At 39.1% G+C, this 12,846-nt stretch overlaps 1 protein-coding gene across 1 annotated transcript in view; it reads right to left on the bottom strand.

Moving 5' to 3' along the window:
• The window catches only part of DNAJC27 (DnaJ heat shock protein family (Hsp40) member C27), a 31,530-nt gene that overhangs the window by 6,832 nt on the left and 11,852 nt on the right, over positions 1-12,846 (bottom strand). The window contains exons 4-6 of the mRNA XM_072770846.1: positions 6,605-6,769; positions 5,847-5,969; positions 138-298 (exon numbers count right to left, since the gene is read on the bottom strand). Coding sequence (XP_072626947.1) covers positions 138-298; positions 5,847-5,969; positions 6,605-6,769 — 449 coding nt within the window. The remainder of the gene's footprint in view (positions 1-137; positions 299-5,846; positions 5,970-6,604; positions 6,770-12,846) is intronic.

Raw genomic sequence — 12,846 nt, 5'->3', positions numbered from 1 at the left:
TATTACATAATCTAGTGCATTTCCACACATCTTCATATTTCCAGCCAATTATAAGAAGATCTACCAGACTATGATGTTGACAACTGAGTTTTTCTCCAGGATAGAACTCAGCACTAATATCCTAGGGTGTTGCTTACCTTGAGGCCCCAGGTTTGACTCCCAGCATATCCCAACTGTCTTTACTGTTTCGAATTCTGCGAATGGTGTCTGCTTGTTCTTTGGTGAAACTAGCACTGCTATTAGTGATTGGACGTTTCCCGCCGTTTTCACATAAATCAACTATGGATACATAAAAGGTCTGCAAAAAGAAACCATCTTAGAATAGAACTGATTTTATGAAAATAGGAATTCCTCTTAAGCATAACTTAAAGAATTTTGATATATTCCAATAACTTAAAATTCACCATAAAGCATAAGGAATACAATTTAAATGGCTCATAATAATCCTCCTCTGAAATAATCACACTAGAGGTTAAAAGGTAATAGATGCACAGTTAGAAAAATTCAAATAGTAAATAAAAGTATAAAATGAAAACTACCTGTCTCTCAAGTTCCTCTCCTTGAAGTAACCATTGTTAATATTTTTTGAGCATCTTTCCAGAAAGATTTTCTATCAGAATACCAGTACATTCATCTACATACTAAACACTGACATACAAGAAAGCTGATTAAACATACTGCTTAGATCCTTGCATTTTTTTTCACATAAAAATACAAGGGTGCCTGGCTGTTCTAGTCAGTAAAGTGTGTAATTCTTGATCTTGGGGTTGTGATTTGAGCTCCACACTGAGTACAGAGATTACTTTAAAAAAATAAAATCTTTTAAAAAATACATCTTGGACTCTTTCTCTCTGGAGAGTACATATAGACACTTTCTTCATCCTTTTTCATGACTTCAGTATTTCACTGTGTGACTGTATCTTTATTTATTTAACAAGTCAATTGTTTCCAGGTTTTGCTACTACATACAGTACTTTAATGAATAGTGTGTGTGTGTGTGTGTGTGTGTGTGTGTGTATGTATACACATCTGCACAGTTGTGGAGATACTGCTTTAGGATAAATCCCTAAAAAGAGAAGTACTAAATAACAGTGTAGAAGCATTTTAATTTTTTATTTCAATATCTTTCATTAAAAAAAAACTAAACTCCCATCACAGTGTCTGACAGTGCTATTTCTCTATACCCTTGTCACTATGGGGCATTATTGTACAGCTTCACTTTTTTTTTTTAAGATTTTATTTATTTATTCATAGAGACACAGACTGGGGGGGGGGGGCGGGCAGAGGAACAGGCAGAGGGAGAAGCAGGCTCCATGCAGGGAGCCCGACATGGGACTCAATCCAGGGTCCCCAGGATCACACCACGGGCTGCAGGTGGTGCTAAACTGCTGCGCCATCGGGGCTGCCCTATAGCTTCACTTTTGCCAAGCCTATGTGTAGTGCATAGTTTGGATTTGAGTTCTTTAATTATAAGTAAGGTTGAGCGTCTTCATATGCTTAGTACTTTTCCATTTTCTGTAAATTGTTCAGATTCTTTGACTACTTTTTGATGTTTTTCGAAATGAAAACTTTTTTGATTCTGTTCATATTTCATATTCTGTACACTTTTTAGATTTCCTTTGTTCAAAATACTAATTAATATACTATATTGCTTTCCAATGGATACATCTCCTCTTCCCTCCAACTCTTATTTAAATCTCTTCCTCTTCTTTTTCAGATATTTCCATAGTTCCTGTTGTTATCTAAAAATTTTATATTTCTCTTAGACTTCTCCTTATCTCCAGTTTTTATATTTCTCTTAGACTTCTCCTTATCTCCAGTAATAGCTAATAGATTTGGCAACCTAAACAAGAGGACTTGATTTGTGAGAAGGGTGTCAAAGGAAAAGCCACTAGATACCAAAACAAGAGTTGATGTGATTTAGTCTATCTTACTCTCCATTCACAATGTGAGTAAGACAAAACTAAGCTCCTTTCTGACATAAAGTATCTATAAGTATATAGGAAACAAAATATTAAATTGAGCCACCAGGAAAGCACTACTTCTAAGTGTTTGCTCATATAATAGTTTTATTATATTCCTTGTTAGCTTTATAAAAAACAGACTAATTTATTAGCGCTGCCCAAGATTCATCTGAAAGGATAAAAGCAACCTAAAAGCCATGAACAGTTCACAGATGTTTGCTTATGCTCTGTATCAGTAAGGTTTTCTTCCAGTTTATAAGTTAAACTAAAATAAAAATGCCCCCAGATTTCTGAGGGCAAGTGTTCACTGATAACACCCATGGTCATAGAAGGCCAGCTGTGGCATATTATATGGTACAGTAGAATTGACGTCAAAAGTCTATTTACATTCTACGTCTGAGTTCCAGCCATGATGGAGTGATGGGCACTAGATGGGACTAGAACGCCTGCCATAAACTACAAAAATGGACAAATATACGAAGCAACTATTTTCAGGTAGTGGACAATAGCAAGTGCAACACTGCCACGTGGCTTTCTACCTGGAGTCCATTTCTTGTCTGAGCAGTCCCAAAGTCCCACTGAATTGAAGAGACAGAAATCAGAGGTTAAAGATACCGAAGTGGTTAGAATCTGCAGAGCAGGGCATTGGAGAGGAAGCAACTAGGCAGAGTTGGGCCCCAGAAGTCCATGTACTCGAGGGTTCCCTACTAATTTGTAGCTGAGGTCAGGCTCTACAGACATAGGATGAGATCACCTGAGGCTTACCAGGTAATAGCTATTATGGGATTGAGAATAGAACCAATATACTAGAGGTCTTCCCAAAGAGGTATAATGGAAACACTATAGTTTGACCTTGCCAGAGTGCAGAGGTTGCCTTACTACCTCATTAGCACCCTCGTATCTAGCTGAGACATAATGGGAAGACTGTGGTTTGGTAGTAGACTCATCCTGACAAAACCTAAAACCAAGAGCCGACAAGATCTGAGGAGACAGAATTTGAAGGCTGAGTTCTGCCATGTTAGAAAAGCTTGGGCAACACTTTGGGCTTCGTTCAGATCCTTGCTATTAAGGCAAAAAACAAGCCCACACAAATTCAATATGATCTGCCAGTAACTGGCTGCCTGCTGAAACAAGAACCAATATTCTGCTGAGGAAAATAAAGAATCTAGAGCCTCTACAATGTATTATCCACTATGTCTGGTGTTTAATCAAAAATCACTACTCATACAAAGAAACAAGAAAATGTGGGCAGCCCGGGTGGCTCAGCAGTTTAGTGCTGCCTTCAGCCCAGGGTGTGATCCTAGAGACCCGGGAACAAGTCCCATGTCAGGCTCCCTGCATGGAGCCTGCTTCTCCCTCTCCCTGTGTCTCTGCCTTTCTCTCTCTGTGTGTCTCTCATGAATAAATAAATAAAATCTTAAAAAAAAAAAAAACAAGAAAATGTGATCTATACATAGTCAGGGGAAAAAAAGCTGTCAATAGAAACTGGACCCAAGATGGTTCAGATATCAGACTTACCAGACAAACTTTTTTTTTTTTTTTCATTTTTTTTTTTTCATTTATTTATGATAGTCACACAGAGAGAGAGAGAGAGAGAGAGGCAGAGACACAGGCAGAGGGAGAAGCAGGCTCCATGCACCGGGAGCCTGACGTGGGATTTGATCCCGGGTCTCCAGGATCGCGCCCTGGGCCAAAGGCAGGCGCTAAACCGCTGCGCCACCCAGGGATCCCTTACCAGACAAACTTTAGAGTAGCTATTATAAATATTTCAAAGAGATAAAGGAAAATATAGTCTTAATAAGTGAACAGATAGAGAATCTCAGCAGTGAACTGGGAATTATACAAGAAAATCAAATGCAAATTCTAGGACTGAAAAGTACTAAAGTGAAAAATTCACTCAGTGGATTTAACAGCAGTTGGAAGTCAGATCAACAGAGACTATGGAATCTGAAAAACAGAGAAAAGGGAAAGAAAAATAACATAGTCTCAAGGACTGTGGGACAAAAATCAAATGGCCTAATATACATGTAACTGGAGTCCAGGAAGGAAAAGAGTGAAAATAGAGCCCAAAACTTTTTAAACAAATAATGGTGGAAAACACCTGTCTAGCAAATCTGAGAAACTCAACAACACCAAGTAGGATAAATATAAAGAGAACCACATCCAGTCACATAGTCCAAAGCTGAAAGCCAAAGATAAAGGAAAACTCTTGAAAGTGGGCAGAGGGGGAAAAGAATCCCAACACATTATGCACAAAAGAGTAAGAGTAAGAATAGGTGGTAACACCTCATGAGTTGCAATAGAGACCAGAAGAGAATAGACCAACATCTTTAAAGTGCTGAAAGAAATTTAATTGTCAACAAGCATTATTTATACCCTTTGGACAAGTCATTTTACTACTCTTAGATGTTATAACATCTGAAATGAGAATAAAACCTGCCACACACAGTAAGTCTCAAATGAGATGAAACATATAAACTTCTCCAGAATTGTAAAACACTATTCAAATGATTAAGTATCATTATTACACATAAATAGGCACAAACTCACACCGGTTCATGTACTCAGTAGAATAGAAAGTGTGGCAAGCCAACATCAACCTTATGGTCTTAAAATAGAAGCTACTGATGCCCAATTCAGCCTGTCAGCCAAGGATGAAACCTGTCTTTAGTAGGGGCGGTGACATTTTAAGAGAAAGAAATTTAGCATAAAAGATTAAATAAAATCCCACTCAATAATTAAGAACAACTCTTTATAGTATAGCTACATTATTTGAAATGCTAAAAATTCCCAAAATATCAGATATATTCATAAGAAAAAAATGCATAATTCATGCCACCACTTACTTCCAAATGTATCTGTAATTAAGAGTTGACTTTACTTTATAACTTATTGTTTTAAAAAGCCTTATTCTGGGGGCGCCTGGGTGGTGCAGTTGGCTAAACATTCAAATCTTGGTTTCAGCTAGGGTCATGATCTCAGGTTCATGAGATCGAGCTCCACATGAGGCTCCATGCTCAATGTGGAGTCCACTTGAGTTTTTCTCTCTCCCTGTCCCTGTACCCTCTAGTTTGTGCTCTCTTTTTCTCTCTCTCTCAAATAAATAAATAAATCTTAAGGAAAAAAAAAACGTTATTCTGGGCACCCAGGTGTTTCAGTTGGTTAAGTATTCAATTCTTGATTTTGGTTCAGGTCATGATCTTAGGATTGTTAGATCGAGCCTGCATCTGGCTCTGTGCTGGGTGTGGAGCCTGCTTAAGATTTTCTCTCTCCCTCTCCTTTTGCCCTTCACCTTCTAAAAAATAATAAAAATAAGTAAATAAATCTTGTTCCCTTAAAAATATTCAAGATTAATAATTTTTAAAAAATCACCATCCATTCAGTTCCAATATGAGTACATCTTTCCATTGCCTACTTGGTGTCTTATTTTTATGTGACTGGCTAGACTCTGCAATGCCATTCTCCTATAATACCATTAACCAAAGGTAAAGAAAACCTTTGTTCCTACTGTAAGTATATAGTAACTGTTGTTAAACTTGATGGTCATCAAAATCACCTGAAAAGCTTTTTCAAAATATAGATTCCTAAGTTCTATCACAGCACTAAGCTTCCAGTAGGTCTGGAGCCCAGAAATCTGTGTTTTGAAGAATTTCCCAAAGTAATTCTGATGATCAGCCAGGTCTTGTACACTGTAGGCAGATATCACACACACACACACACACACACACACTCACTCTCTCTCCCTCTCTCTTAGTCTTTTTCTCACCAGCTTCTAAAAAGAGTTGCTCTAATGAGCAACTCCTATTATATTTCTGCTTCTCATAATTTAAACTAAAATTTGGCATGGTCAGCCTTGTAACAAACTAAACAATGCTAGCTTACCTGGAACATCTCATTGATTCCTTCTCCAGTTTGTGCTGAAGTTTCAAAGTACAGGAACCCTTTACTTTCAGCCCACAGACGCCCTTCACTTTCATCTACACAGCGGTGCTTGGTACAGTCAATCTGAAATAGAAATTTGGGGGGTGGGCAGAGAGAAGACTCCAAACTTCATTCACTAGCATAGGTCCAGTGAAGTCTTCATCAATCCTTTACTGAGGCAAAAACTACTCTTAAATGAATGCCAGCATATACATACAATTATCAGGACCAAAAGGACCAAAAAAATTGCCAATGTTGAACATAGACTGATTTCCTGTGGCAAAATGACAAGTGCCTGCTCCCACACTTTATCCTTTAAGAAAACTGCTCCATACCTCTCTGAAAATTAGCTTCATAATATCTCCCATGCTCCAGGGGCCACAGTATACTTTTCATACCTTGCTGTAATCCATGCTGCACTTAATTATTGTCCCTTTTCTAATGAGGTCGGTGTAATTATTAGTCGGTGACTCTCCTGCTCAGTCACCAATATCCTTCCCCGTGTAAGGCACCAGAAAAAAAAGTGTATAACTATCCTGACACATGGGAGTTTTTGTTTTTATTCTTTATGTTCTAGGGATGTATGTTTTGAAAAGCTGTTGATTACTATATTATAGAATAAGGGCTTCTTTTCTTTTCATTTGTTCCCCAAAACTCAGAGCTGCACTCTTCCCATAATGAATCTAGAAAGTCAAGCATACCATTTCCAAAGCAGTTACCTTGTTGGCACATACTGCAAATACAATATTTTCCATGTTTCCGTGAGGTCCAAGATCTTGTTTCATCTCTGCTAGCCACGCATCAAGAGCATCAAAGGAGTCTTTCTGCCCAACATCATAGACCAGTATTACACCCTGTGTATCCTTGTAAAACTCATTACGAACCTTCACATAAAAGAACAGATGCACAAATTGCAGTTTTGTGATTTTGTAATATACCTCACAGTCATTAATGAAACAAAGCATGTTCTCTTGTATATACATAGTATTTGCTATTGTATCTCAATATCTACTGGTCATTAGAGGACTTCGTATAAAATCAAAGTAACATGATTTAAAAAACCCTACTAGTACAAGGTCTTGTGATGAAAACAACAGCTTCCTGCCCCACCTCTTCTCACCTCCAGCTCTACTCCCTAGAGGCAATCAATCTTTATTTCTCATTAGCAGACCTTAAAATAACACAAATTCTATAGAGTGAAGCTCTTCTCAGGAAAAACCAGAGGGTAAGTGAACAATTCTGAAGAACTTAAGGCAAAAATAACACAAGCATCAGCAACCGATACAGCCATTTATATACCACAGCTCAAAGCTGGGTTCCCCAGGATGCTAGGCAGAGTTTCTCTAACTCTTATGTCTGCACACCAACTTCAGAACTCTGAACTCAGAGTCTCAGTGTGATGTAATGGCTCTGGAGTCACACAGATCTGGGTTCACATTTACTTATTAGTTGTGTGATCTCGGGCGAGTCACTTAACCTCTCTGCATCTCAGTGTTTTCATCTGTAAAATGGGGGTAGTACTACTTACTTCAGGGGGTGACTGAGGATTACATGAGATAATGAAGGCAAAGCACCTAGATGGTGCCTGCAAAACAATGTATATTTGCACCTTCTGCCTTCCTTCTTCACGCTCCTTCTCTAATTGTCCTCATTTGATATTTTTGCTAGAAATAGCAACTTGCTTCTGGTACATATCTATAATCTAGGAAGAGGCAGCATGAAGTACAGGGCACACGAAAGTAGCAGAGGCAATGACAGGCCAAGTGGATGCAGAATAACTCTGACACACTCAGGGTTTTAGGCCAAAATTCCAGTAAGAGATAGAGGACACATGTTACTCATTCTTCTCATAGAATTCCAGTATGTACACACCCATACCAGTCTGTAGTAAGAAATGAAGACATCTTACACACATCAGGTATGAATGCTCAGGTTTCTGAGCATAGACAGATGCCTGGGCCAAGAATGCAAAAGCCTATCAATTTGTAGAAACAGAAGAAGCTATCACCTAAATTAAAACCAACAAAATCAGAAAGAATTTAAAGTGATGAACAGCAGGGGTCTTCTCCCCTCAGTCCCTAAGGTCCTTAGCCCACCTGCAGTAGTGAAAACCAACCTCTCCCCTCTTTCTTGCAACTTACTGCCTTGGCCCCCATATACCATATTCTCCAGGTTCTTGACTAGTCTTTTACCAACTTCTTCTTTCTCCATTGTTTCCATTCCAGCTGGTCACCATAATTCCCCAAATCCCATCCTGGGCCCTCAGCCTTTCTTTTTCAATCCTTTCTTCCAACTCAAACAACATTATCACCTGCATAGTTTCAACTGTGAGAATCTCCAAAGTGAGCCTTTTCATGTGTGCTTCCAGACCTGCATTTTCAGTTAGCTCTAGACTCTCCCAGCTGAATGTCCTGCTGGAATCTCAAATCCAGTATGTACAATAGGAAACCTTCCAGCTTATTCCTTCCAGTCTTTTCCATTCCTTGAACTTCTAGTGATGAAAGGAGCATACCATTCTCTGAGTCAGGTGGATTGAAAGACTAGTGTTAACCTTTGCTGCTTTGCTTTCCTCTCCCTTTTCACTCAGCAGGTACAAATAATCCTGTAGGAGCAACCTCTGCTAGGTTTCCTGCACCTGGCACTTCCTTTCCATTTCCACGTCCCAACATTACACTATCTCTTGACTACTACTGCAAGAATTTTCTAAGTAACCTCCCCAGCAACATTATACACATTGCATATTTATCTTTTTAAAGCCCTGGTTCAAAAATTCTTTGGTGTTTTCCTACTGCCAACATCCTAAAGTTCAAATTCTTTTCACTGGTGTTGACAGTTTCTGATCAGCCTTCCACCAGCTTCCCAGCCTTATCCTCCTACCTCCTGTTATTTCAAACTGGATAATCTCTCATTCCCTAAACCTGCCCTTTGCCTCTCTAGTTCCATCTGTAAACAAACCCTTCTTTATCTTTAATCTTTCAAGTTTAGCTATGACACCATATCTTTCCTGGTTTTTCTGCCCCCACCCCTCACCATCTAACCCCCAACTCCTTCCAAACACAATTTAATATCCATATTCCAGGAATTCCACAGCTTGTGCTTCTAGTAGTGCTCATATCACTTCCTGTCTGGTTTTATAGTTGGTAGCATATACAGCTGCCTTCCCCAGTAGACTGCAAGCAACGTGAAGGCATGTATCTTGTATCCATCTTTGTGTTGCCGATAGGGCCTAGCAGGTCTAAGTATTTTAGATATTTTAAATCAAGAAGAGCTGAAAGTAGAGAATGTAAGTAGAGGCCAAAGGGGAAAAGAAAGAATTTCAAAATGCAAATTATGCTATCCAAAGGGAGATCTGTGTGTAAATAGAGATTTAGGCAAGCTCCATGGATTTCTCTTTCAACTGCCTCAAGTTCAAGTCTGGGTTTCAGCAACTAGTTACCTCTGTAATCTTGACTAAGTGGTTTTATCACCAGCTTTAGTTTCCTCATCTGTAAAATGAAAAAGTCAAAGGAGAAGCCTCAATGGAGTCCCCCACAGCTCTCGTATTCTTGGCTCCCAAACAGCTCTCAGAGTTAGTCCTGGAAGTCTTGCTGCATCCAAAGTTTAATTAAATAGGATGCTAAGGGAATGGCAAACTTTCTAGCTTGTAGATCAGAGAAAGCTGTTACTTTAATGTCACTTGGGCCTTGGGGCGCCTGGGTGGCTCAGTGGTTGAACATCTGCCTTTGGCTCAGGTCGTGATCCTGGGGTTCTGGGATTGAGTCCCACCCTTGCAGGGACCCTGCTTCTCCCACTGCCTATGTCTCTGACTCTCTCTGTGTGTCTTTCATGAATAAATAAATAAAAAATATGATTCGGGTCTCAAGAATTTTCTGTAGACTGTCTAATTCATACCAGCAAGCCCCAGAATGATGTGTGCATCAGTGGAAGCAAGATTGCTGTTAAGATACGGGTCCAGCATTCCCTTGCTGTCCTCTCTTTGACACTGTCCTCTGAGAGTGCTGTCTCACATGTTAAGCAGACTGTCCTTTCTCAGTAGGGCCTTTGGGTAAATCTGTCAAAAGGATGGATGACAGTAGTAGCTTCAATGGAGGACAGGCCTCCAGGATGAGGGGAAGCCAGGGATCATGAGAATGGCTATGGGTGCTTCACCAGGTGTGTGCCAAGCAAAAGTATACTTTGGTCAGTTTGAAGCTTAGGGAGGAGATGGCTTTGGTCTTGTCAAAAAGGAGGGTTTGATCTATAGACAAGTAAATATTTGAAAAAAGGGAAAAATCACAGCTATTCAGAAAAACAGTACTTCAGAAGTGGTGATTTCAATTCTATTAATTATACTTCTATCTTTTTGAGCTGCTGGAAGAAAAAGCTATTGTAATTTCAGTTTGCATTGACAAGATGTCTAGTGTCTAATGATAGAAAGTAAAGGAACTCTCAGTGCTTTTCAGTAGACAATGTCTAGAATGTTGTGTTCAGTTCTCAGCTCCCTATCAGCTAACTAGAAATTATTCACAAATGATGTTGAAAGGCCTAGCTGGGGCAGGACTAGAAAATATTTTACCTGAAAAGGAACAGAGTAACGAATATTAGAAAGGTTCTCTAGTAGAAGCGGACTTAGTCTATGGTGTTCCAAAAACAAGGTGAGGATCAATAGCAAAAGTCAAAGAAAGGCAGCCTTCAAAAGGAAGTTGTTAACCTAGAATTTTTACCGCATAAAGTCAACTCTTAATTACAGATACATTTGGAAGTATAAAGGATGAACTTGTGAAGTAGTGTGATCCCATCATTAGAAACATTCATTCTCCAAACTATTACAATCCGTACCACTCAAAACTATTCTGTGTATCATATCATCCCTGGATTCCCACCAACTTATGTAATTCCAACTTATCCATCAAAGCTTAATTTATTTTTTTATTATTATTTTTTAAAGATTTATTTATTCATTTATGATAGACAGAGAGAGAGAGAGAGGCAGAGACACTGGAGGAGGAAGAAGCAGGCTCCATGCTGGGAGCCCGACGCAGAACTTGATCCCAGGACTCCAGGATTGCGCCCTGGGCCAAAGGCAGACGCCAAACCTCTGAGCCACCCAAGGATCCCCTCAAAGCTTAATTTAAATGTTGCTTCCTTCAACAAGACTTTCTATCCTCCCAGATAAGCTAGGCTAGGTATTAAATATTCCTAAGCATTCTGTCATTTGTTTAACATCTGTCTTCTCTGACATATTTGTGTTCCATGAGGACAGGAGCTGTATATTACTGGTGTCCAACACAGAAACTGGCATACTGGTATGTGGTGAATGAATGACAGCCATTGATTGGGAAGGTTACAGAAAGAAATCCTACAGTAGGCAGAGGTCTGGCCCACATTAAATTCTCAGGCATTTTCTAACTCTGCATTTTTTAAAACATTTTTTAAAAAAGATTTTATTTATTTATTTATAGAGACACAGAGAGAGAATGAGAGGCAGAGACACAGGCAGAGGGAGAAGCAGGCTCCATGCAGAGAGCCTGACATGGGACTCGATCCAGGGTCTCCAGGATCATGCCCCGGGCTGCAGGCGGTGCCAAATGGCTGTGCCACTGGGGCTGCCCTCTAACTGCATTTTTATAACTTTGGAGAAATCTAAGATTTATTCTAGCATTTCTGGTAGTCAGAATCTATGCCAAGCTTACAGGCACCTACAGCCTCCATTCCATTTTCACTGACAATATATACTTGTAAAATTGTTTTAACCCATGGAAACCTTCACATTTAAAAAGAATTCATTCTACATACATATTTGGGTACATTCACAAGATAGAAAGTTATACAGCCAATACATTTTTTTTCCCAAGAAGATAGAATAGATATACTTTTCACTATTCTTCCTGCTAAGTACAAGTAAAAACTGTGAGTGTTACATAAAACACATATAAGACACATGGAAGATGGAGAGAAGAAGGCAGATAAGCTAGGGACCTCAGGATCTAACAAATGACACCATAGTAAGTTTCTGGATTTTATTTTGCCTCATACATCTAAGACTTGGAACTAAAGAAATACAACTTAGAAATACCAGTGGGTACAGACAAATAAAAGCCCAACAAAAGCCTGTTCTCTTTAGCCAAAGGAGCAAGAAAGAGGCAGCTTCACCAAAGAACTTTAGATGATAACCCTACTCCCGCCACACACCTCAGGAACAATCTGTCTCTCCATCCCCACCCACCTAAGAAGAAGCTAAGAGGAGATTGTGGAAAAAATAAATGACTGAAAATAAACTAAAAAAGCCTAGTAGTTAGGCTCACCAGAAGAAATGGAGGAGACAGTAAACAAACTCAGTGACCTGGAAGGCAAAACAGTAAAGTTTACCCAATCTGGAACAATAGAGAGAACATAAACTTAAAAACAAAAAACCCAGAGCCTCAGGGACCAATAGAACTTCAAGAGATCAGTCCAGAAAGGAGAGAAGAAACAGGGTGGGGCTGAAAAGTACTTAAAGAAATAATGGCTGAAAATTTCCCAAATTTGGTATGAGACATAAAGCTATAGATTAAATAAGGTGAGAAAATCCTAAACATGAAAAATCCAAAGAAATCCATGCTAACACACATAACTAAAAACCTTAAAAATTAAAGACAAGGGAAAAATCATGAGAACAGCCAGAGACAAATGACCTCTCCTATGTGGGAAACATTTTCAAATGACAGCAGATTTCTCATCAGGATCCTGGAGGCCAGAGGAAAGCACTACACTAATCAAGTGCTGAAAGAAAAGAATTATTAGTCTGGAATCTTATAACCAGAAAAAATATTCTTCAGGAACAAAGGGGAAATTGAGACATTCTCAACAAGGAAAACTAAGCTGATGCCAGTAGACTTATGCTAAGAGAATGGCTAAAGGAAGTTCTTTAAACAGAAAGGAAATGATGAAGAAGGAACTTATGGAATACAGCAAAGGGTGGAAGAACAAAGTAAGCAAAAAT

This window comes from Canis lupus, chromosome 12, assembly GCF_048164855.1.
Source record: "Canis lupus baileyi chromosome 12, mCanLup2.hap1, whole genome shotgun sequence".
Classification (NCBI taxonomy): domain Eukaryota; kingdom Metazoa; phylum Chordata; class Mammalia; order Carnivora; family Canidae; genus Canis; species Canis lupus.
Note: the sequence above shows the minus strand (reverse complement) of the source record. Positions and strands in the feature narration are given on the sequence as shown.